The 25746-nt window shown below is 36.8% G+C and overlaps 4 protein-coding genes and 2 long non-coding RNA genes across 7 annotated transcripts; 3 read left to right on the forward strand and 3 right to left on the reverse strand.

The window, feature by feature from the left end:
• The first annotated feature begins 657 nt into the window (after positions 1–657).
• On the forward strand, positions 658–3626 carry LOC121804889 (probable arabinosyltransferase ARAD1). Its single transcript, XM_042204589.1, has 2 exons — positions 658–2037; positions 2739–3626. Exons 1-2 carry the CDS (start codon positions 1135–1137, stop codon positions 3291–3293), a joined length of 1458 nt encoding a protein of 485 aa, XP_042060523.1. The 5' UTR covers positions 658–1134; the 3' UTR covers positions 3294–3626.
• A 95-nt stretch (positions 3627–3721) lies between these two features.
• Positions 3722–14196, reverse strand: LOC121804888 (transcription factor IIIB 60 kDa subunit-like). 2 transcript variants are annotated; one of them, XM_042204586.1, is made up of 20 exons: positions 14006–14196; positions 13855–13931; positions 13664–13745; positions 12913–12985; positions 12286–12371; positions 12126–12202; positions 11795–11851; positions 9567–9679; positions 8974–9053; positions 8801–8887; positions 8162–8242; positions 7261–7422; positions 7020–7184; positions 6311–6380; positions 6100–6209; positions 5603–5683; positions 5269–5406; positions 4912–5001; positions 4247–4297; positions 3722–3993 (listed from the first exon to the last, which is right to left on the reverse strand). In XM_042204586.1, exons 2-20 carry the CDS (start codon positions 13917–13919, stop codon positions 3835–3837), a joined length of 1827 nt encoding a protein of 608 aa, XP_042060520.1. In that variant the 5' UTR covers positions 13920–13931; positions 14006–14196; the 3' UTR covers positions 3722–3834. The 2 variants fall into 2 exon arrangements, with proteins under 2 accessions (XP_042060520.1, XP_042060522.1); XM_042204588.1 differs by lacking the exons at positions 3722–3993; positions 4247–4297 and having other exon boundaries at positions 5252–5406.
• A 3094-nt stretch (positions 14197–17290) lies between these two features.
• On the forward strand, positions 17291–19284 carry LOC121803916. The gene is made up of 4 exons (XM_042203490.1): positions 17291–17317; positions 17910–18434; positions 18641–18743; positions 18821–19284. Exons 1-4 carry the CDS (start codon positions 17291–17293, stop codon positions 19282–19284), a joined length of 1119 nt encoding a protein of 372 aa, XP_042059424.1.
• Positions 19285–21143: 1859 nt separating this feature from the next.
• Positions 21144–21650, reverse strand: LOC121803369. The gene is made up of 2 exons (XR_006050971.1): positions 21510–21650; positions 21144–21410 (listed from the first exon to the last, which is right to left on the reverse strand). It is a non-coding gene; the product is annotated as an uncharacterized LOC121803369 (long non-coding RNA).
• Positions 21410–24047, forward strand: LOC121803367 (protein PNS1-like). Its single transcript, XM_042203043.1, has 2 exons — positions 21410–22606; positions 22688–24047. Exons 1-2 carry the CDS (start codon positions 21455–21457, stop codon positions 22820–22822), a joined length of 1287 nt encoding a protein of 428 aa, XP_042058977.1. The 5' UTR covers positions 21410–21454; the 3' UTR covers positions 22823–24047.
• LOC121803368 lies at positions 22183–24269 on the reverse strand. The gene is made up of 3 exons (XR_006050970.1): positions 24061–24269; positions 22466–22621; positions 22183–22314 (listed from the first exon to the last, which is right to left on the reverse strand). It is a non-coding gene; the product is annotated as an uncharacterized LOC121803368 (long non-coding RNA).
• Positions 24270–25746: the final 1477 nt, after the last annotated feature.

The raw sequence follows: 25746 nt of genomic DNA on the forward strand, positions 1-25746 counted from the left end.
TTGAAGCATAGTTATGTTTTGAGGTAGTTTGCAGTAGGGAGAGTGTAAGTTAATCTTAGAAAAATTTCCACACACAATTTACATAGCATATACTGTTTTGTTAAAAAATACAGTATAAAATAGATATCTACATATATAGTGCTAGTTTCCACTAGTAAAAGTTATTCAACCTCCCTAGCAAAATACTTGTTTAAAATTTCCAAATTATTTACTTCTCAAATTGGCTCATTTTTCATAAAGTGGACTTAAAATATTATTTCTAAACATGCATGTTACAAGACATCAAATAATGTCCCTAAAAATCGAAGCTAGTTGGTGCACCTTAATTTCAACTAATAATAGCAAAAGGACAAGAAACATAAGCATGCAATGCCACCCTTATTTCCCACTGAAATTGAGAAAGAAATGAGGAAAAATTGTTGCTTGTATATCATTAGTAACCATATGGGCCCTACATAACTTGTGATTAAGCAAAACAAAGTGGCAATAATTAGTGATGATGAAAATTGATTTTACTCAAAGGTTAGAATATAAAGATAGGAATTTTCACAATTTTATGCCTTGGTAATAGAATAGGACATGATAGTAAAATCTATTTGATCCATCATTCATTATCAAGATGAGCGTATTAGGCATGAAGATTGAATGTAATAAAAACTCGAATAAACTCCAACGAAGAGAGAGAAGATAAAAAAGGGGTCTTGAAAATTGAAAAAACGCCCTTTTTCTCCGAGAGTTGTTTGGTAGACTCGCACGCATACCTTGTTCTTTTCTTGCATTCGATATTGGGTTGAATAATCTGATACCACAATCCATCTGGGGTTTAATTTCTTTCCAATTTCTTCCCATTTCATTACCCTCTTTCTCACTCTCTCACACAAATACCTGCTTTTCCTTGCTTCTTCATCGCATTCGCAACCCTTCCAAATCTCATTTCTTTCGCATTTCTAATATCCTTGCTTCAGGGCATTAGATTTACATTCTGTCTTGATGCATGCTCTACTTATTTACTACTCCAATTAATTAGCTTAGAAATGTAGAACATGTGATTTTTATTTAGGGGTCTATTTCAAGTTCGAAGAAATTGAAATTGTACTAATGTTAATCCCATATTTAACTATTTTCAGTGATTGAATGAAACCACTGATACAAATTTTGGGTCTTGGCATGTCAAAAATGGGATTCGTTGCCTACAAATCCTTATTCTGTTGGTTCTTGTTGACATCATCATTGTTCATATTATCTTGGTTGTCAGTGCTAAGATCAACTGGGTACTCTCATTCTGTTGCTTTTAGTATAATGCCAAACTCTAGGCTGCTGCGATTCTCTGAAAGTTCGAATCTTGATGAATCAATGGGTAAGAGAGCAAACTGGGATAATAATTTAGGGAAATGTGGAGCTAATGAGCCAATGCTTAGGGTTTTCATGTATGATTTGCCATCAGAGTTTCATTTTGATCTATTAGGTTGGAAGGGTGTTGGGGAGAATGATGTGTGGCCCGACATCCGGGTTAAGGTTCCCGACTACCCCGGTGGGTTGAATCTGCAGCATAGCATAGAATACTGGCTGACTTTGGATCTCTTGAGCTCTGAATTTGCAGAGAATTCTATAGGTCGTAGTGCTGTGCGAGTGCATAATTCTAGCGAGGCAGATGTTGTGTTTGTGCCCTTTTTCTCGTCTTTATGCTATAATCGGTTCTCAAAGTTGAGGCCAGGCCAGAACAGGAGCACGAACGTTGTATTGCAGGAGAAGTTGGTTAAGTTCTTGACAGCTCAGGATGAATGGAAGAGGTCTGGTGGGAAAGATCACATAATTGTTGCTCACCATCCGAATAGTTTGTTAGAAGCGAGGATGAAGCTGTGGCCTGCAATATTCATTTTATCAGATTTCGGGAGGTATCCTCCAACCATTGCTAATGTTGAGAAAGATGTGATTGCCCCTTACAGGCACGTTACTGAGAGCTACGTGGATGACTCGTCTGGTTTTGATACTCGTCCCACCTTACTCTATTTTCAGGGTGCTATCTACAGAAAAGATGTAAGTTGGCTTTGTTTACATTTTATACTTGTATATGTATCTACTATGTTCTTTTGCTTCATCGTTTTTAGTGATCAACCTATATTCTTTGTTTTTGCAACATGATTGTTGAGAACTATAGATTGCATTAGAACCTCAGCCTTCTGTTTAGTTTAGAAGTATTTCTTATTATATACGCTAGTCGACTCGAACATAGACTAGGATCTCTGTCCTACTTTGGAATCTATTCATCTTTGATGGTTCGGTATTCTTGATCTCTGCATGTGTATGGGTTTGTGTTTGCTTCTAGTCTAGCTCTAGAGAAGCTATACCAAGCTGTTGCTGCTAGTTGTGTATCTTAAATGTTAAAAGCTAGTTAGCAAAGCTTGGATTTTGTGTATGATTTTAATGATTCGGTGATCTTGATATCTGCGTGTCATACGAACTTAATAGAAGGGGTATGGTGTATTTTTCAAAGAAGAGTGATTGTCGTACACATGATTGAGAATCGAGTAAAACGTTGATTCTAAACTGCACTCAGTTTTTGCGAAACCTATGTTAGCTAACAGTTTCTCCCATATGATGTAATCTCGGTTAGTTTTCTTGCATAACATACCCCGGTGGATTGATGACTGAGTTTTGTTTTGTGTGTTATCTCTCCTAGTCCGTTTCACATTGTCGGATGCCTCCTGTGTAAGATTTTATACGTTTCTCGATTTCAGGGTGGAATAATTCGGCAGGAGTTATACTACATGCTGAAAAATGAATCGGATGTGCACTTCACTTTTGGAACTTACCAAAAGGACGGCGCTAGGCAGACTTCAAACGGCATGCGCTCATCCAAGTTCTGCCTCAACATAGCCGGTGACACGCCTTCATCAAACCGCCTCTTTGATGCTATAGCTAGCCACTGCGTGCCCGTCATCATCAGCGATGAGATCGAGCTTCCCAACGAAGACGTTCTAGACTACTCTGAGTTCTGCGTATTCGTCAGTACAACGGATGCTCTTAAACAAGGCTTTCTCTTGAATCTTACCAGGAATATTGGAAAAGAGGAGTGGACTAGGATGTGGAAGAGGCTGCGAGAAATCAAACACATGTATGAGTATGAGTATCCTTCCAAAGAGAACGATGCTGTTCAGATGATATGGCAGGCCGTTTCCCGCAAGGTTTCTGGCATCAGATGGAGGATTCACCGCAACAGGCGATTCTCTCGAACGAGCGCCTATAGAGGAAGAGCTGTTAGTTCTGGTTCCGTGCCCAGGAATTTTGGTTGATCGATCTCGATGTCGTGAAAACTATGTAAGCTTGACTGGTTTGAACAAACAGAAACGGAGGAAGGAAGCTGGTGGCCGGAGAAATCGACGCTCTGCTTCGCTGCAAGCTTATTTACAGTTGATCAGTTTGTTCGTTGTTTCAACCTTTAGTAGTCAAATTTTGTTAGTTCGAACGTGTTTTTTTCTCTCTTAGTTTTGTACTACTTCCAGCTGGGGTCAAGATTTGTTCAGAAATACCAAGATAAAAAATAGAAATTCAAGAATTACTTGGTATATCAAGACTCGCATCATATATAAAAAAACCAAGTTTTTATTGATTTTGGAAACACTGAATAAAATGCTACCTAGATCTGTTTTACAAAAATATGCAAGACTTTCCTTTCGTTTGTTGATATTTCCAGATTATAAAACAGGTCAAATGGTTAGTATTTCTATAAAAAAAATGTAATGGGGTAACATATTACTAATAATTAATATTTTAATGGTAGCTTGATGCATACTTATACAACATGGATTATGTGTGAAAAATACTAGAATTCATTCAAATCGTTAATATCTTGGCCATAACTATATTCTTCCGTACTTCTGCGCCATCTACTTCAGGATCTTCTTCCACATAATCGTCTCCATGATCCGATTCTGCTTTCGTCTCTGCCTCAGCCTCTGTCTCATTCCGGCTCTTCTTGGGGCTCTGCTCATCCTGCTCAAATTGCAGGGTGCCAATTTACGGATTATAAAGACATCAACTAAAGTAACACTTGTCTAATTCCAGTATGCAACACAGAATGATGTTATTCTAACAACAGAGATGGCTTCTGATTGCTGTATCCTTTGTTTGCTTCCATACTAACTCAACTTATATCAAATTCTAATACTTTTCTGTCAGGATGAAATGCATATTTGGAATAGAGTGAGACGAACAACATCTAACACCTCTAGAAACCATCACTTACCGAATCAATAAGCTGCTCCAGTAACTCATATCGAATTTTAGAACTCCATGGCTGCAATGCACAATATTCAAGTATATTGTCAGCGACGGGCATCTCAAAGAAATTTTGGCATATCATTAGCATCTCTCTTAAATATATTTCATGTTATTCAAATCTAAGATTTCCAGTTTTCACATTCCGGACACCTTTTTGAATTCAAGTTCCATCAGACAAATGTCTAAATATGCAGTAACATTAGCATATAAATTCTTAAGAATAAGATTTCTGGAGCGTTCTCTTATTATATAAACGACAGCTAACTTCCAAAGAGTAAGATGTTCCAAGAGGCTTGAGTTATTTTTTCAGAAGGGGTCTCAGATGCAACTAATGCAAGTTTATTGAAACAGTCCTCTATAGCTAGCTTATCTAAAAGAGATTTTCCAAAAGTGATCATACAAGAGTTTCTTTGAGAAGCTCCGAAAAAGGATCTAAAAATGGTATTCTAAACTGATTCTTCAACTCAGAATCTAAAGGAGACCACATTCCATCAATAATTCTGAAAACAATTCAACTATGTTGTGGTTCCATATGATAATGATATGTCTCAAACTTCCTAGTTCCAAGTGCTTTAGAAGGCACTACAGGGAACAGCAGCAGTGGCCAGAGGTAAAGTAAAAGATATATACCTTCCCATTTAACATTTGTTTAAATGCGTCTTTAGCAGTTTCAGGAGGCCCGGGATTTTTCAAATCAGCAGCTCGCTTCTGTCGTTTTTCCTGCAATTGTAGTTCTACATGTTACACTTGTGTACATTCATATTTTGTAAGGTAATTCCAATTTTCAGAATATAACCACAAAAATGCAAGCTTCACTTGTTTCGGAGTACATTCCGGAATCAAATTTAACCTAATTAAATTTAACATTCCGAAATCATGTCCAAAATATATAATGGTGTTTTTATTGGAGAGACAAATCTGAACTTGGTCGGAGAATATAATGAAGATGAAACATGAATTAAAAAAATACGATTATGAGGACTCCACCCTTCTAATCTGTGCAGCTGCTGCTGCAGCTGCCTCAGCGAGCTTTCTTGCGCCTTCAACATCACCTGAGCAGTTAGCAAAACTGGCTTCATAAGCTTTCTTTGCAACTACTGCAGCAGCTTCTTTTGCTTTCTGCTCCTGTAATTGTATAGTGGAAGATGCAACTTCATCTCAATCGGTACAAGAATAAAAATATCATTGAAAAGTACAATCACTTAGAATTTGTTATCAGATACTTTGTGTTACTATCAGAGAATGTATCTTTCAATGCAGCTCTGGTTTATCTCGTTTGGGCTATAGAAATGGAAGCAGGATAAGGAACTCATTTTAGTACCTCGAGATATTCTCTGTTAATCTCCTCCCATACAGTCGTTTTCAAATTCTTCTCCTCCTCAGTATTAATATACACATCCACCTGCAAGTACTTAAGTTTTAGTTCAACAGTCAAAGAATCAGGAACCACGTCCTTCCAAAGAGATGTTGAGTGCATAAATATCACATGATAATACATAGTTCCAAATGACAACTCAGTAACTAACCATATATTATCAGAGTTAAAAGAAGAAAACACCTGTTTGATGCATTACATTGTGATTCGTGTGACATGGTGAACACCATGACAAATAGTTTATAATTCTATGGAGATTGAAAGAGGATAAATTTTTTTTTATATATTTGGTTAATTCATGGGCCCAACTTTAAGTATGGACCATTTGAATTTTTTATTTTTTTATTTTTTATATTTGGGTGAAATGATAAGCAAAGTAATTAACAAATAATCACAAGAGACTATTAATCTTACAATGAAATAAGATCGGGTAATTTACAAACCTCAAAGTCATCAATGTCCGATAAACTCTCTGACTCTTCCAAAGTAAAATCACTAGCATCCGTTCTGCCATCAATAGTACCATGCATGGTTTTCGGTTTCAAGGTGGCTCCTGGAACCATTGATTAAAATCAGGTATTCTCAATTAATATAAAGCATACGCTGACAAGTCATTCAAATATCTATCTTTGTAAGAAGTAAAACTCGGCATGCCTGTTAAATCAGGATCTGCTGGCTGTGTAGCTCCATCTTGAGTATTCTTGAGGCTCCTTTGTCCATCATACTACAATATGCATGAAACAAAATATTACTGTGATATTAAAATGGGATGTACTAGTAGAAGCCTATTACCTGAAAAAAAAGGTAAAAATCTATACTAATAGGTCAAAGCTATGTAAAAAGTACCAAGAAATTCTGGATTTTCGACCAAGAATACACAGAGGAAAAAGGTAGGGACCATCAACAGATATCCAGTGAAAAGGAATATTATAATAATACTCACTCTGTCCCAAGTTAGTTGAGGCGTTTCTTTCGGGCACGAGATTTAAGAAATTGATGTTTAAAGGTTAAAGTGGGGATGGCTCAAAACGGAATACGACTCAACTACCTTGGGATGGAGGGCCTTACTTAGGAACCCCAGCATCAAGAATAATTTGGAGTCTATTCTCATAGCTAATCGTAATCATGTAATTATAAGATCATAGGTCAACCATACCAGCAAATAGTAAAAACCATCATTTTTTTGAGAAGGGACTGTGGATTAATAAGTAAACACCACACAAGGATTTTTATGGAGTACTTCTTGCAGAAGCAGGCACAATTTGCTCTAGACAAAAATACAGTATATAAAATTTTCAAAGCTCACAAGCTGAACTAGGAATAACCAGAGGCGATGAGGGATTGCTAGAGAGTTCGAAACTACATTTAAATGTTTGCTGTTGGTCTCAGTCAGTCCAAGCAATGCTGATGAATCTAGGTTCTCAGATCTATCAGCAACAGCTTCCTCGGCCATTATTCTTTTCCTCTCAGCATGCTGGAAAGCTGGGGGCTCTGATCCACCATTAAGGCCTCCAGAAAGTGCCATGAACTACAATAAAAGGCACAAGCAATGTAAAGACAGATGGTAGTAAAGCCAAAATGATACATCAGAGGTTGAGACTTACCTCCTTGTAGCAGTCCTTACAAAGACCATAAGCAAACTGAGGTTTCCCATCACCCTTATGACTACATAGAAGCTCACCATTCCTAGACTTCATTTGTAATTTGTCTTCAACATTATTTTCCAGAGCAGCAAGTTCCTCTGACTTCTTCTCAAACTCCTCAATCTAAGGTCACAAAATAAGAGAGAAAAGTGTTATATTGATCCCAAGAATGTGAATAACACCAACCACTATATGAATAGCATCCAACAGTTTTAACAGGATAAACAAAGCTATGCGATATAAATACGATAACCATTTTTTTAAGAGTGTCACCTGAGCTGGACTTCTCTCACTGGTACTTCCGTACTAACCAGAATAGTACAAGAATTCTAAATATATAAATAAAAGTAAACAATATACACACAACCACCTCTTAATTTACAATTGTCCAATCCAAGGTCACATAATTTAAACAAATACATTAAAACAACAAAACAATAGTACTCCCTCCATCCACGAAAAATAGTCTCATTTGCCATTTTGGGGTGTCCACAAAATATAGTCCCAATTCAAAAATGGAAACTCACTTACTTTATCCGCTTTTTCTCCTCTCTCTCTCTCTTACTTTTCTCTTTCCCTCTCCTATTTTTTCTATTTTTCTCCGCTCTCTCTTACGTTACTAATTTCTCATTAAAACCCGTGCCGTCCACAAATGGGACTATGTTTTATGGACGGAGGGAGTATTGCATAGCATAGAAATGTAATGACTGATAACAAAGTAAAAACTTAAAACCGTCAGAAATATTATGAATGACTTGAAAGATTCTAATGTATGTCTCCAGTGCAGATCTTTGTCTTACCAACTACAAATATTTTGATAACTAAAGCATGATAAATCAATTCAAACAAGGCTAACACATACCGTTAGACCTCCTGACTCGGTATTCTCAAATTCAATCATCCGCTTTGTCAATGTTGCTTCACATATGTGGACCGTCTTTATCTGACAACAGTTCAGAAACCTGAATTAAATAAAGCTCCATCAAACCAAACACGTTATCATTTTGCAATCTCAGAGACAAAAGGAAGCAAGAAAGAAAATGATAAAGAAGCTACTGCAGTCCGCAAGACGCCTGATCCAGTCTGCAGGCTTTTAAAATATTTGTCACCACAAACATATAGCACTAAGCTTTCGTTGGCACATACTCTTTGTTTAAGTTAGCATAGACAAAAATGAAATTTAAAGAAAGAGAAATTGAAATTCTGAGTAGTAACCGCTATGTGAAAAGGAAAAATAGGTTTTAGTAGAATAATCAACAAAGAGAAGCTGCATATGTATCACAGATCATAAAACGACGATGTCAATTGACACAATTATATTGTTTCCTACATTCTGATGAAACTAATAACTCACGCGTCTATATAAAATAAATCGATTTCATCCTTAATTAACTAGTTCAGGCACAGAGACAGCATGGCATGCACTGTGTTAGCAAATAGATATCTACCTAATTAAATAAATGTAGCGACCATAGTATATATTATGTCCAACAACACTTACAACATCAGATTTGGAACAATTAAGACCATGTGCTAGAGCAGATATATAAAGTGCAGCTCCACATATCCCACTTGGTTTCCTTCCACTCTGCAAAATTTAAGAGACACAGGTTATTGACATAACTCAACTCTAAGAAATAGAAAACGAGAAATCTGCCCCCCTCCCCTTCTCACCTGCATCCAATCACGCTTCATGCTAGCCACAATCTGAAGTGCACTTTTGGAAATACGTTGGTCCTTGCTTCTAAATAGACCTAAATTAAAAGTTCAAATAATGTTCATAAACCACGAATAGCATTTTGGTCTCTACTTCTAAACAGACTTCAAATTAGAAGTTCAAATAATACTCCTCAATATCATAGAACAATTCCACCCCCCTTCCCCCCCCCCCCCCAAAAAAAAAGGAGAAACAAGGGAGGTCCGGAGGGAGACATAAAAGTAAGTCAAAGTTGACCAGAAAGATGACTATGTATAAAGTTCATGTTATAGCTTCACAAACCTATGCTTACCTCAGCATATCTAATATGTTGAGCCATATTTCTGAAAAACTGAAGGTCCACCAGATACCGAAAATCCCAAAAAGTTAGTTCAAGGATCAATTAACTGTTTTTGGGATCAGCAGGTCTTTTTATTAAGGTATGGATCAACTTTGATGATAATATATCAGCATATCCTACTTTCAGAAATTTCATTTTCATATCACTAAAACCTACATACTGTAAATCATTGGGTTGGAATATAAAGAACAGGTGAATGGAGGTACATACGATCAGCAAATCGGTGAATGAAAAGGCTGGGATCCACAAGCTTTTGCAAAAGACCAGTTTCTTCAAGGCTAAGAACTTTGCAGAGCTGCAAAAAGACTGCCCCTAGCACATAGCTGTGATGTATTACATAGAAACGAACAAAAAGAGATCTCAGCATCACAACAACAAAAAAGATTATTTATAAGCTTGTTGACAGAATGACAGTTAGTGATGAGTGATCAACTCTATGATTATGCTCAAAATGTTACAAGGCCAGCAAATTAAGAGGATAATAACTTCAAGTAAGCTATCAGTTTTTCCCAGGTCGTGGTAGAAAGAGTAGGAGTATAACCCTTAATGCCATCCCAAGGAACCATAAAGGGCACTTTCAACTCCATATTCAATTCTTTAAATCTGATAGACCCCTTTCACCATCCTAGAACAATACTCCCAACATTATAAGTGCACATACTTGCAAAAAAGCTGAAATTCGTGCCTTGATCCAATTCAACCTTAAAAGCTACTAGTTTTTTGGTTGTGATAACTAGAATGGAAATTATTACTTTTTTTTTGTTGAGAATTTGAATTCATATATAATGGTGCAAATGAGAACCCTTAAATATTGTGAGAAAAGAGAACATTCTCAGCCTTTCAATCCTGAAGATCAGTAGATGCATTTTCTTGCTAAATGAATTTAGGACATATGTTCGAATCCCACTAGGAGGAAAATTCCACTTTTTGTATGCAGTTAAACAATTCGCAGCAAATTCATTAACTTAATATGTTTACCACAAATTCATTAACTTTCTCACAAAATATATAATTTTTGCGAAGAACCCACAATAATGTTTGTATATATTTTTATAGAGTATCACATATAATAAGTATCCCACACTAGTCTGGCTTAGTCTCTTGGAGTATTATATATGTGTGCTTTATAAAGAAATGAAATATAATGACTACTTTTCTCTACGATGTCTATATACTTCTTCATATATATCTATGTTTTATTGCTACATATCTATAAAGGAAAATGATCATATAAAAACCATACTTAAAATGTTAATTTTATACCACTCTTGTTTATAGATCATCATTGCTGAATGGTCAAGGTTAATTTCCAAACGTAAGTTTTTTTACAGAGGAACAATGCTTTTTATATACTGCTTTGTTCACAGTTACATAGGTTCAAATGAGAATCCTTCTTATCCTAAGAATGTGAAAATAATTTTCAACCCTTAGATTGTGAAGATCTATGGTGGACGCATCTAGATGAATGCAGCATTTAGTGCAGTGTTCTCATGCTCACACATTAGGTAGTAGTTTTATTTTAATCAACTTATATATGTACCCTGTACGTAACTATGCACGTATCTGTGCATGTAAATATTAAAATGTCCTAAATCTTTAACAAACAAGTAGGAGTCGGCCAAACCTCCAACCTCTTCTTTAACATAGAAACTACACATTAACCCTTCTAATTAGGTTTCAAGTGCTACACTATGAAATAATTCAATCATATAGTTTGCACACTTTTCATCATACAAATATATCAAAAATCTTCAGGTCCTTTGCATATTTCCCATAAGGAATTGTGAATGTATGTTTTAAGTCCTCCAACAATCATCCACTGGAGAATATCTCCAATCATCCAAAATAGTTAGCTTGCTCAATAGTAAGAAAATCACAAAAAGCATCCTATTAAATGTTAAAACAAAAAGCATCCTCAACTGCAAGTTGTCTATCTTTTGCATGCAACTGTATACAAAAGATGGTGGTTGGATGGAGCTGGAAAATAACATGACTCAAATGATAATAGGCAACCAACAAACTAACGCAGCAAAAAATCAAATAGTTAGAAACTGACAAAAACAAGTACTTGCCCTGAAATGTTACCAAACCTCATACACTAGTATTAACAACATTCCTGGCTTGATTCATATCTGTATTTCATATTACTTCTTATGCCTAAAACTCAAGACGTGTTAGCATATATCTGGCCATGTTCTCCTATATATACTATTTCACCTCAATAAAGTCCGAACACCTTAATAGATAGAGAAAATGATTATGATCGTGCTTAAAATGCATAAAGTACACACCAACAAATAAATCATCCCCTCCCATCTCCAACCCCCCCCCCCCAAAAAAAAACAAAACAAAACAAAACAAAAGAAAAAAACACCACAAGAATTTTGGAAAAAAGAAAAGGGAAGAATGCAGAAGAAAGGAAAGAAAATTCAACATACACATTTATCCTTAGATGTTCTGAGAAATCAATAAGAAGAAATGGCTTATCTTTAGCCCTGCAAAACCAAAAGAGAAAACAATCAAAGCTTGATTTTCAAAGTACTATATGTTTTGATTACTCTCTTTCAGGAGTCATGATTGGACATATATAGCAGGTGTATACTTTGATAATTGTGCCTCTTTTAGCAGCATTTTGTTCAGTTTTAAGTCTCACAATTATAAAAGAATGTCATCATAATAGGAACAGACTTGCATTGCATGACTACATGCCTGCCTTCATTTTGCTAAGGATAAAAACATTAAAAGGATGTCCTCTTGGAGATTCATTACCTACAGACAATATAAAGACAAGAAGCTTGCACTTGTTCTTTCCTGCGCCCCTTTGTGAAGTTCTTATCTAGTGCCAACTGTAAGTGCCATAATAATTAGTTGCATTGATTGCTAATCAACAAAATGTCTACGAACTTTGGACTTGATGAGAGAGCTATACCTTATATAACCGTAATGCTGCACTAGCTATATAATCACCACCGTCAATTTCCAAGGCATACATTATATCATTTATTCCATTGTAAGCTATAAAACCAAGGACATTGCATAAGAAATATGGAGAGGTCAAATAAGCAAAACTTCATAAGATATAAAAGCATGTTAGATGTGAGTAACTGATACAACCTTCTTACTGATAGCCATCTAAGTATAACCACTACCAAGGAAATAGCTGCATGTTTACATTACAATATTAATTTAGTGTACAAACTTTAGTGTTCATCTTGGTTTTCACTTTTTCTTGATAAATTATCTTGTAGGTCTTAGTTTGAACAAATGGTACAGTACAATCTATAGGATTTACAGGAACTACAGAGCATATATATCTTTAGTTTGTGTAAAATTTATGATGTTTGGCTAGATTCATAAATATATTAGCACTACTTGATAACAACCAAGTATTGACAAAACAAATAGTGAGTGCGTACTTTAAAAAAGTACATTTTCACTAGTGATGATTTTAAACTTCACTCAAGAAGTTCCATCAATTGCCTGCAGGCTTTACCATCCAAACAACAATATCGAGCATACTGAATAAAGAGCTATGAAGTAAGTAGCAATAATCTACCTTCATTCAATGTCCTCTCACGACTCTCTGAATGAGATTGGACAGACGCCACAAAACGACCTTGCATGCGTGCCTGTGGATAAACTGGAGTTAATTAATACTCCTACATAAAAGTAAGGACAGATTGAATGAACAAGTGCCATGAAACACCAACTTAAACATTATCCTTAGAGGTTGATTGGAATTAGAAATGTGTGAATTTGTTGATTTGTAAGAAATGGGTTTCCAATTCATTGAGGGGATTTTGAGTTCATGAAGATCACTAAGAAATAAATTCAAAATGAGAGTAATGAATTTCCATTCCTTCTCTGAATCCAATCCGAACAACCACCGGTCCACCAAAGTATAAACCAAAGCATAACAAAGATATCGCCAAATCTTCAATTGAAATACAAAACAAACCTATCTTTTATCCTCTTTGACAAAGCAATACCTATGTGAGCCTTACGGTTTGGGAACTAAGCAAAACTGAACAGCATCAAATAGTAGAACTAGAAAATAAAACCCAACAGAAAGAAAAAGTTAACCGAACAGATGACAAAATCTCTCTTCTTTTTGTCAGGTAAGAAAAAAAAACTATTGGAATTATTGTGCTGAGGCAATACAACACTGAAATCTTCATATAAAGCAATCACAACATTTTGATTTTCCCAAGCTAGCAGTCTATGCAACACATGATTAAATGAACAAGTTAGGCCTAGTGCCAAATGAGCATGCTAAGGATTTACACTAGTCTAATAACATTACAAACCTGTCCATCAGATGATTTCGTAAACTGAACTTCCTCTGTGAAGTTGTCTTCAGATAGAACCCTTCCACAAAGTGAACAGCAACTGTTTTTATGTCAGAAACAAACCTAACTTCAGTTGGCACACTCACCACATAACATAAAAATGTGAGATTTGAAACTACAAATAGAAAGGCGGCATTAGGAGGGCTTACGTTTTTCCTTCAGCGGTATCAGTCCGAACGTTGACGGCACAGAAAGGACACCATATCCGCACCATCGCACGCCCGCCCTGGATGTATCATATTGATAAACCGAATTAAGCATTTAAGAAAATCAGCAATTAACATGAGAGAAAGGTCGCACCTCAGTGAAGGAGAGCAGATAAATGATACGGAGGCAGTGCCTACTGCTTCCGCCGGGAAAGAAGAATCGCTGCGGTGGTGGATCGAGGGTTTGAAAATTGAGAAATTAACGCAGATTGAATTTGGTGATGGTGTGGGGTTTTGGCTGGGGTTCACTAGTGAAACGGTATCTAGTGGCGTTCAACGGTTAAAGCACTACTGTACTATTTTAGGTCGTCGAATAAATTCATTACTACTTATATCTTTCTCTTTAGCACATAAATGGTACCTGATCTTTATTTTATATCGTTTTTGGTACCTATAAATCATATTTTTGGTACTTGATGCAATTTTCACTCCAACATGCTCTCTAAACAAATATATTTTCCCATTTGTGTCATTGATGATATTTTAGACATACACAAAACTAAGTACCAAAAGTTATACTCCCTCTGTCCCGGACTACCTGCACTTATTTCCTTTCTGGGCGTCCCAAGTTATTTACACTCTTTCCATTTTTAGTAAAAATTATCACCTACAGCCGCAATTGTTGACTTTGCTATACACTCATTCCTTAATCTCCGTGCCGAAAAGGAAATGTGCGAGTAGTCCGGGACGGAGGGAGTATTATAATATCTTCTCTCATTCTCCCCACTCTTTACACTATTATTATTTTGATGTCATAAATTAATAATTAATTTATTTTTTAATATCATTCAAATATACTTAATTATAATTATAGTTATAATTATATTTAATTATTATAATAATATTATTGTTATAATACCAAAACCTAGTTGTAATTAATAAATAGTTATAGTATAATTATTTAAATTATCAATCATATAATATTATATAATAATAATTGCTATTAATATTATTATTATTTTATATTAACTTAATAACTAATCAATATTGTCTTAATAAAAATTTAAAATTGTGAATTGTATTCATAATGATATAAAGTGTTGAATATTTTTAGTTAGGTCTTTCAACCCTAAAATGAGTATAAAATAATTTAATAAAAAATATTAATTGATGTAATTATTTTAAATAATTAATTTAATTAGGTGTTTTGTTCTTGATTTATATTATGAATGCATTTATATGTATGTACACTAAAAATAAAAAAGAAAAAAAAGAGGAAACATAAACTAAGGAGAAAAAAGAAAGAAAAAAGGAAGATAAAATACAAAAAGAAAGAAGAAAATGAAGAAAAAAGAAAGAAGAAGAAACTAAAGAAGAAGAAAAAAAGAAATAAGAAAGGGTTAATTGAAATTTTCCAAAAATATCTCCCATAACCAAAAAAATCACATGTTTGGTACCTAGGGTTACTTTTGTCACGGAGTATTTAAAATGATATAAAATAAAGATTAGATACCATTTACGTGTGAAAGTGAAAGATCAGGTACCATTTTTTTAGTTCACTCTATTTATTTAACTAATTTCATTTCATTAAGGCCATAAAATATTAAGTTTGATGTTTGAACTCACAGTTTTTTTAGATTAAGCATTGATTTTGTATTGAAATCTAATAAATTTGTATGGAAAATAATAAAAATTACTCTTATCTTTTACATGTAAAACTAATTATCTCACATCAACCTTATAAAATATATTAGAGTTGAAACTAGTAACGGAATCAAAAATTAAAATAAATTGGTGCTGAAAATTATAATAATATTATAATAGTAATTAATACTCTATTTTTTAGTTTTATTAAATTTGTAAAAGTAAATTAGAATGGATTGAGCACTTGGGCAATTGCGTTTGCATTATTTTGCAGCCTAGAGCAAACAAACGAACAAAAGTCATATAAAATATTTTTGGATACTAAAATGTAATTATAATTTAATTACATTTAGACAAAATAACCACTTCATTTAGACAAAATCCCCACTCTCATTTGTATGATTCTTGATCTTTTCTGTCTCAATAATAAATACAAATATATATATGAACGTGTACTTAAAATTTATTGAAACCCAAGAGGAAATAATACGTGACACAACAATGGTACTAACTAAACACCAATCCTAACACCGTTTTCATTTATTATTGAAATTCACCATTTCAATAAAAATTCAAATATACCAACCCTTGAATTTTTGCTTTTTCACCTTGATTTAGGCGTAAGAGCACATGCCGTACACACATAATCCTTTGTCCATGCACTTCTGGTTGCACGCGCCGCAGTGCCTCTTGTCATAGGCGAGGAGCACGCACTCTCCTCTGCAGCACGTCTCTGTGACGACACACTTTTTCTTACACGAGCCGCAGTTTTTGTTGTCGTACTGCAAGTCATAGCACTTGTTGTTGCAACATGTGGCGTTCCGGCCGTCTTCCAAGGTGTTGTTGCACACTTCGTTGTCCTTGTGGCAGTGGTCGGCGGCTCTAGGGTTTCTCTCCTTCTCCTGGAGGAAATGGCTGACGTGAACTGTGGGGACTGGTCAGGGCCGGTGTTTTTGGCGGTAGCGATTAGGGTTAGGCAAAGGCGAAGAGGGCGCATGTGACTTTGATCACTTTCACTTTCATTTTGATTGGGAAAAGTGAGATTGGTGATTATGGGGGTAGTAGGGTTTATAAGTAAATATAAGAGAGTTGAGGCGGAAAATGTGAAGTGGCTGCTGTATTGATCAATAACAATTGAAGTCTATATAAAATAGTAGTACAATATGTAATTATATTCTTATCGGGTGATTCATAATTAATGAATTAATAGTGTTTTGGTAACGGGTGATTCATAATTAATGAATTAATAGTGTTTTGGTAGGGTCCGAATGGTTTCCATGTTAGCCATAGTTAGTCATGTCTATCTACCCTCCATTCCATGTTTGGTTTCCATGATAGCAATCTTTGTGACCCGCATCAACAATCCCAATACCCGACACGGAGTGAGTTATGGAAAACAAAAAACCAGATAACTCCATCGGCAGTTCATCGTGCGATTGTCCACAATCTACAATTTGAATATTTCGAATTTCAACCAAATTACTTGAATAACCCTTCATTTACACCCTCCCATCTACTACTTCCACATTCATCCGTCAAGTGCAGATCGGCGACGCGTTGGGTGAGACACTGTAGTACGAAAATCGTTTGTGGCTTTGTTGCTCGCGTCGTTGTTTAAGAAATGAGATGGGTTTAACCCAATTCGAATTTCTCACTAGCGTTTGTGGCTTTGTTGCTGGCGTCGTTGTTTAAGAAATGAGAAGGGTTTAACCCAATTCGAATTTCTCACTAGCGTTTGTGTAAATTCGTATAGGTCGCAAACGAAACACCTGGGTAAATCCATTGGTGAGGAGCCATGGCCGACCAAGGCGCTTCTCAGAAGGTAAGTTCGTTAACACTCTGAACTCGACGAACGTATACCGCGATGCATAAACACATATGATGTTTTGTATGTATGATGTGACAATATATTTAATTTTGAGTATCCCTGGTCACGATTTGTTGCTAAATGGCATCCCGGTGGGTGTAATATGTATACGAGTGTGAGTGTATTTTGTTTATATAGAATCGATTTCCCCTGTTGTTGGTGAGCGATTGAAGTGAGTTTGTTAAGCGATGTTGGAGGTCATCATAGATCGATTGAATATATAAATTTGTGGGTTTGTAACTAAGCTTCTGTATAAATTTGCTCCTCAGCACCCATGGCATTTGCAATGTGTTCCAATGTGCCCGACTGTATGCTTTTATATGCATATGTGGTGTGAGGACATGAATTTTGTTGCATATATTTGATTGATTCGATGCTGCTACTGATGCTATTGCAGTCCGTATGCTTGTGTAGTTGATTTATGCATCTATTTTATGTCTTTGTGATGACATTGTAGAGTGATTTATGCTATGATTATATGGCATTTGATATGCTGCTATAGTGTCCGAATCAATATGATCAGTCACATTTTACATTGCTCATATAGGTCGATAAAAAGGAAACAACCGAGCTGCTGATTTTGCTTGAGGAAATACTAAGAAACCATCGGTCGAACATGCTCCTTATCATGATGTTTGTCACACTGGCCAGATCTAGTGCACATAAAAGAAAACGGGGTGGACGAGATACGGCGGAGGAAATGATTGACTCCATCCCTACTCATGTCAAGCAGCTGGATAGGCTCATCCGTGTTTCTGATCGTTCGTGTATAGATAATCTGCGGATGGATAGAAACACTTTCGGAAGATTATGTCGCATTCTGCGTTGTCGGGCTGGATTAGCAGACCAAAAATTCGTCACCGTGGAGGAACAAGTTGCTATATTCTTGTCCATTCTAGCACACCACAAAAAGACTCGGGTTGTTGGCCACGATTTCATGCGTTCTCCTGAAACAGTGTCTAAATACACACATTTGGTGCTCCGTGGGGTGCTCAATTTGCATGAGCTGTTATTAATGAAACCTGAACCGGTTGGTGATGACTGCACGGACTCACGTTGGAAGTGGTTTAAGGTATGTGAAATACACGAGGTCGCTATACTCTTTAATTTTTTTCCAAGCAATGAACTTACTCCTCTACCAAAATATGCTTGTAGGGTTGTCTAGGAGCGCTAGATGGGACGTACATACACGTACGAGTGCCCATTTCTGACGCACCACGTTATCGTAATAGAAAGGGGCAAGTATCAACAAACACACTTGCCGTGTGTGATCGACAGCTTCGGTTCGTTTACGTACTGCCAGGATGGGAGGGTTCGGCAGGTGATTCGAGGGTATTACGCGATGCAATCAGTCGGCCTCTCGGGCTGAAAGTACCCAAAGGTAAAGCTTTCTGACATATATCTTAGTCAAGTGGGAAGGCTTGACTCTCACCATTTCACATTCTGTCCTGTTTTCAGATTGCTATTATCTCTGCGACAATGCGTATGCCAACAGCGAGGGATTCATCACACCCTACAAAGGCCTTCGGTACCATTTGAAGGAGTGGGGTCATGGAACCCAAGCACCGCAAACAGCCGACGAATTGTTCAACTTGAAGCACTCTAAAGCTCGGAACGTGATTGAGCGTTCGTTTGCTGTGCTCAAGATGCGTTGGGGAATACTTCGCAGCCCAAGCTTCTATCCTATCAAGGTCCAAACGGGCTTGATAATTGCCTGTTTCTTGCTTCATAATTTTATACGCACTCATATGGAGGTGGATCCGTACGAGGAATTGGTTCTGGCTCAACATGAAGACGGTTATGAGAGTGATCCCGATGACCCTTTGGTGCCCACTATCTCTACCGTCGCGCCAACACCCATGTGGACGAAGAAGAGGGACGACCTTGCTGCTGCGATGTGGGCTCATAGGCCAAACGTTTGATTGTCGTGGTTGACATCAATCGTCCGAAATCAGAAATCTATGTATTACTCAATTGAACTGTGGCATAACTTGTTTATCCCCAAAAATGGTTTATATTGAATTCTTATTTGTGAGATAACTTAGGACATGGAGCTCGATATTTGATGCATTGAACGACCAATATTAATATTAAAGTAACATTGCATTTCATCTGCAATTACATAGGCATCATACATAAGCCAAAAAGACCAGTCTCGGTTGTACATCCCCCGTCGACAAAACATGAAACACAAGCTGCACCTACATTCGAAGACCATTTCGGCAACTAAAATTACGAAACACCGTATTACTCCGTCAACATACGATATCAAGACTGGTCGGGGGACAAACACAATAATAAGTCAAATTGTATGGATGCAGATTGACCCAACCAAGCTACAACAAAGAACTCAACCTGAACGGTTGGACCCAAGGCAAAGAAGACTTGATTGATTTAAACTCTCATGTTAACAATATCGAAACCATGAATTAGCTTTCGCCGTGTTCACCTACATCAAAGTACAAAAATGAATACGTTCAAGCATACACATTCAGGACATGAATTCATAACCAGTGGTTTCAATAGTCATGACACAGGAATACATATGTAACCATTGGAAAACAAAATCAGAAATCAAATCAAAACAGCACGGCGAGTACGTGCATATTGCTGGATACCATCACATACGGAATGCATACTACCTCTAATAACCGAGTAGAGAGACCTTCGGTGGAGCTTCAACCTTCAGTCACCGTCGTCGATTCCACAATGTTTGAGAAGACCTTGTCAATTAATTGCGTGGGCGGGAGCTAGGGTTTGACGGCTACAAAATATGGCAGCCCCAAATTAGGGAGAACGAGGGCAGACTGGGAATTTTTACAAATAAACAAGGATAAAACCGTCATTCCGTGTGTCTATCCACACTTTTTGAATCTCATACCAAACAACGGTCTTACAACTGTGGGATATGAATCTGTTCAGCCAAACAATTGAGTGTGATTGTTAACTCCATCCTTAAACATGCTATTGGAGGCTACAAACTTCAAAATCATGTTGGGACAACATGGAAACCATTCGGGCCCGTATAGTTCATGAAATGGGAAAGGAAAACAAGGGCTTATATAGTGACGCCTGAAATGCACATGCGGTGGCTCGCCGCAATTCAAATGATAGACCAGTAGTTGAGGTGTGGGGGGCAACCACGCAAATATCTAGGGCGATGCAGACTATAGTTCTAGTTTGGAGCCACCTATCTCTACCTTACTTCCGATAAAGTCCTTTTTCAAGAGCAAACATAGACTATTACTAATACCGAAATTCAAATAAGACATATTGTCATTGTAGGTTTTGACTTTAGGCAGTAAATAATGTATGCTTAGGTTGATAAAGTTTGAAGGAAAGGCACCTATTAAGTTCGATTTCACGTCATACACACACTATGAATTTAGATATTAAAGTCAACTATTTTTTTTATTACTACATGAAATTCAATATTACGTCGGCTTTTGGCCTCTGATTCCCTATTTCTGTCGACCCTTCTAAAGTTTTTCTCTTATTACTATTTATATAAACCATCTTTCAAGTCATCTTCGAATTAACACTAATATACAAATTCAGTGCCCATAGCTTTGGACACTTAATAAATGCCAGAGCATTTAGCTTTTCCAAGAGGCCCGCCCAATAAGATTGATTATACACCTTTTTAAAAATCTCGATTTCAACAGTATCACAGCCCAATAATAAAATAAGCCCAAACAATATATCTCTCACTCACAGACACATGGCCATTAACTGTATATGTCAACTGTGTGATGCACACACAAACCCCACATGCATTAAATAAGAGACAATAATATAAATCTCTTCATATAAAGTAAAAGTTGTTGAGAAGACTTTCATTTATATACTCAACTGGCTGTAAATTAATCACTATCTCATGCTAAATCGTGGGTGTCAAGTAATTGAATCAACAACTACAATCAATAATGATATGTGAATTTCTCAGACAAAGCAGTTACCTTGAATTCAAACATCAACCCTATGCATAGCTTTCTTTTCAAGAATCTGAAAATCTGTTTCGGGCCTTCATCTTGGCTTCCTCGTACCCCTGCGTTCATGTTCTTGGTGTTTTGATCCACAGGTGATTTTTCAATGCAAATACAGGAAAGAAATGGTCCTCCCTTCGAGAAGAGGGAAAGGAACTTACTCTCCAACATGTTTAAATACATTTTCTGCATACAATTTCTCCTGATTGTAATCCTTGAGCTGTACCTCATAGTTCGTGGTGTCATATCAGCTTCAGACAGCCATCGTTTCCACCCAAAGAAATGGTACCTTCCACTGCTCTCCTCCACAGCTTGTGCAGGAATTGCAGGATTTGCATGGCAGCTGCTCACGAGCATCAACCCTTCGCGAGCGTTCAAGGCTGCATTTGTCATTAGCCCTCTTGTTACCTGCGCGTATGGGATTTTACTCGTCTCCATTGGATCTAAAGGAAGTGCCGCAGCAGCTGTATTTGCTCTAGCTTCTGCTGTCATTCAATCCTTGTACGCGTGCTGGGTCCATTCCCGGTTTCAGCACGCCACTAGGATTCTAGTACTTTCAGTGGCATCTTCCCCTCCAAGAATCAGAACTGCAGCGCCTCTATTGATATTCATTTGTACCTTCTATTCCGCTTTCCTGCTGTGTGGCATTGGGGGAGCAACTGCAATCGGTACGAACAAGCTTAATGTCCTGTTCATATTCCTGACCCTTTTAAGCCTCACGTGGACACTTCACGTAGCAAGAAACATGATGTTCATCACTGTATCACATATCAAGTTCATGAGATTTGCAAGCGGGACAGAGGCTGAGCTTAAAACAGTGATACGAGACTCAGCTATGAACTCGATAGGGAGAGTGTGCTTTGGCTCAATTCTTGTTCCGGTTCTTGGTGTTATCCGGGGTTTGGCTCGTGCCACAGGTTTGCTTACAGGAGACGTGGATGAGTTCATGTTCTCGTGTGCAAATTGCTGCACAGGAGTAGCTAAAAGGTTTGTAGTGTATGGAAATAGATGGGGTTTTGTTCATGTAGCGGTGTATAACAAAGGAATCGTACAAGCTTCAAAGGATACATGGGAGATATTTAACAGAACTGGAATCGAAATGTTGATTGATACAGACCTCACTAGCTCGTTCTGCTTCCTGTGTGGCATTGCAGCCGGATCATTGTGCGCACTGGTGGCCGGAACTTGGGCGCTTTTTGTCCAGAAAAGCTACGCAACGGAACTGTCTTTGTACGCATTCTTGACAGGGTACTTATTGGTAAGAACCCAAATCCTAAATAGATGAAAATCACGATTATGTTAATAGCTGCAAATCAATTTAACTTGTACAAAAATGCAGAATAGAGTCGCCATGGCATGGATACAAGCTAGTGTTGCAGCATATTACGTTGCCTATGCAGAAAACCCACAAAACCAGCAATTTGATGGTACCATACCAGATTATATACAGGCACTACAGAGACTACAGAGGTAGGATGCATGAGATCATAGCCAGACATGGAAACAAAATTCAAGGTGTACTTTCACCACGAGCGACCATACTTTGCTGGAACTGCAATCAGATGGTTAGAATTCGATTCCCTTTAATTTATCATCTTGTACAGACAAAAGCCACTCACTATCTTCAATTAGTTATATAGATTTATGCTTGTGAAATGCAATTAGCTCCAAGTACAAGCCGACTGGTCTAGAAGTCCATTTGATGAATGTGATTCAAATTTACAATAGGAAAATTTGAATTCAGTAACAACAAAAGGATTTCGAGGTCATTTACTGTTTTATGCAGATACGGTAAGATCAATTCATTTCCCTGAAATGATAATTTGTTTTTCACACAAACCAGTGCCATGCTACAAATTTCTGCATTCAAAATGCTAAATTCAAAAACCTCAAGCAACAATCACAATGTTTAGCTTTAGTATTTGATCCAGGCAGCAAGCACACCAATAGCATAAAAACTAGGAATCAGCCATAAAAAAACTCTACAATCTCCAAATTGTGAACAAGAATCCCCATTTGCCCCCACCCCCCAAAACGAGTTAAATGAAGCAACATCCACACACTACTCTATACTCAATCTGTTATGGTGCAATATATATTACACTCAGGTGCAACATTCACCACTCCCTTACGCACATAGATGATACACATTCAGCCACCTGATGCACGAAGCACAGGCCATGGAACAACAAAAGAACACCACAAGAAGAAATATTTTTAGTTCCGACTACACATCATATACTTCATGTCATATAGCTTAGCCTATGTTGGTATCAGAAAAACTATCAACAGCAAAGTTTGGGCTGCAATCAAGCAACTTTAACTTCACACAAATGCACATACACCTCCACAATTGTTCATTCTTGTTGAAACTTGAAACAAGAACAAAATAAGAACAATGATAACTCAAGGATGTACATTGTTCGATCTGGAAACAGATCTACGTCCACGAAGGTAAAAGATCGGATGTTTATTGATTGAAGGTTTTGATGGATACAACACTCAAGAACTCTCAAGCAATCACATAGAAAACGAGCAATGAATCAATGGAGACACTCCAATCTAATCTCACTCTCTTCTTTCTAATCTTGTAAACTTGAACTTGAAGAGCTGAAATCTACAGTTACTTTCACTCACATATGTTTATCATAATTAACTGCTGCATCTAATCCGATGAGAAAACAGAAGAAGTTTGCTTTTCGATGTTCATACCTGAAAAATCTAGAGGAGCTTTGAATTATGATAACGGACAGGGAGGATCTCGGGCAATGAGAAATTTGAAACATGCGCCATTTTCGGAGCTCAATCCATATGTTGAACGAGAGAACGAAAGAAGGTGGAATTAGGGCAGAGGTTTCGAGTAATTTCTCTCTTCAAAAACAGAGAAAATACTTTTGTTCAAAATTAAGCTTTTCAGAGTGGTGGTGGTTTCGAAATGTTTGATAGAAATTAGAGAAATATTACATTACTTATTTTTTTTGTTTTAATCTTAGAAACTTTAAATATAGAGTATGAATTTCTGTTAGGGCTGTTTGGTAAGCTAATAATACCTAAATATAGATATGTATCTATCTATACATTTCTAGATGTTTGGTATTATAGTTACACTATCCTACAAACCCTTGTTTTTCTCAAAAGCCCATCTCGACCCGGCAGATTCAGCGTCAAAATGAGCCGATATGCCTGAATACAATTTTTATCACCTTCGTACCCTTTTCTTCCAACGCCTCTTTCAATTCTTTACCTCTTTCAATCAGAATAAACTTTTCTTTCCACGCTCTTCAAGCAAATCACTGACATCTGCAAATATTTCATTCGGTGAGTGTTTATAATGGTTAGATCAGTCTAGCGCAACATGTGTTAATTGTTTTGAGTATTAGCACAATAGTTTTAGAAATATTTCTAGCGTGACATGAATTTTCAGATCTCATAGTTTCATGAATTTTCAGCTAAGAATTTCTATTTTTGTTTGAGGATTAACACATTTTGGGCAGGTACTTCACAAATCAGAGATTTAGAATCCGTTAAACATATATGTATATATTGGTTTCATTAATTCATTATGAAGTGTAACTATTCATTGTCTGTTTCTTTGTGCCAACAATAGAGCTTTATTTATTCCCCAATGATGTAATATTTATTTTGTTTATCATGGTAATTTTATTGTTTGTAACTCACGGATATGCTAACATTTTTTTGGAGTAAAAAACTTTTCAAAATTTTACTGTGTAGCTCATGACTATGTTGACAATTTTGGGGCTTTAGACCATCTTGAAAATGTTTTGGGTGCATAGAACATGAGTTTTGTTTGACAAGATTATTGAGTTGTTTGCAAGTGAATTGTGGTTATATTCACAATGTTAAATTTTTTTATCACATGATAGTGTCATGGAGACTCGTAATATCATATCGGATACATCAATTGTCTTAATACTCGAGGACATCTTGCACAACTACGGGTTTGAAACAACGAGCATTCTTGTTCTAATAGCTCCAAGGACTCGTAGCAGAGGTCGTAGTTGACGAGCAGCAGCTAGGCTGCCATTCAACTTAATTAATAGGATGCCACATCAAAGTAAACACATGGATAGGTTAGTAGGAGTCACAGATGTCAACTGTGTGACCAACCTCTGAATGGACCGTAACACGTTCGGAAGATTATGTCAGCTACTTAGACACATAGAAGGTCTTAAGAACGGGAAATATGTTATTGTGAAGAGCAAGTAGCTATATTTTTAGGCGTCTTAGCACTCCATAAGAAGAATAGGACTGTCGGATTTGATTTTTGGAGATCGGGGCAGACAATATCCCACTACGTCCATCGTGTTCTAAATGCGATTTTAAAGATGCACGCCCCTTTTTTGGTAAAATCTGACCCAATAGCCGATGATTGTCTTG

This window comes from Salvia splendens, chromosome 5, assembly GCF_004379255.2.
Source record: "Salvia splendens isolate huo1 chromosome 5, SspV2, whole genome shotgun sequence".
In the NCBI taxonomy this organism is placed as follows: Eukaryota; Viridiplantae; Streptophyta; class Magnoliopsida; order Lamiales; family Lamiaceae; genus Salvia; species Salvia splendens.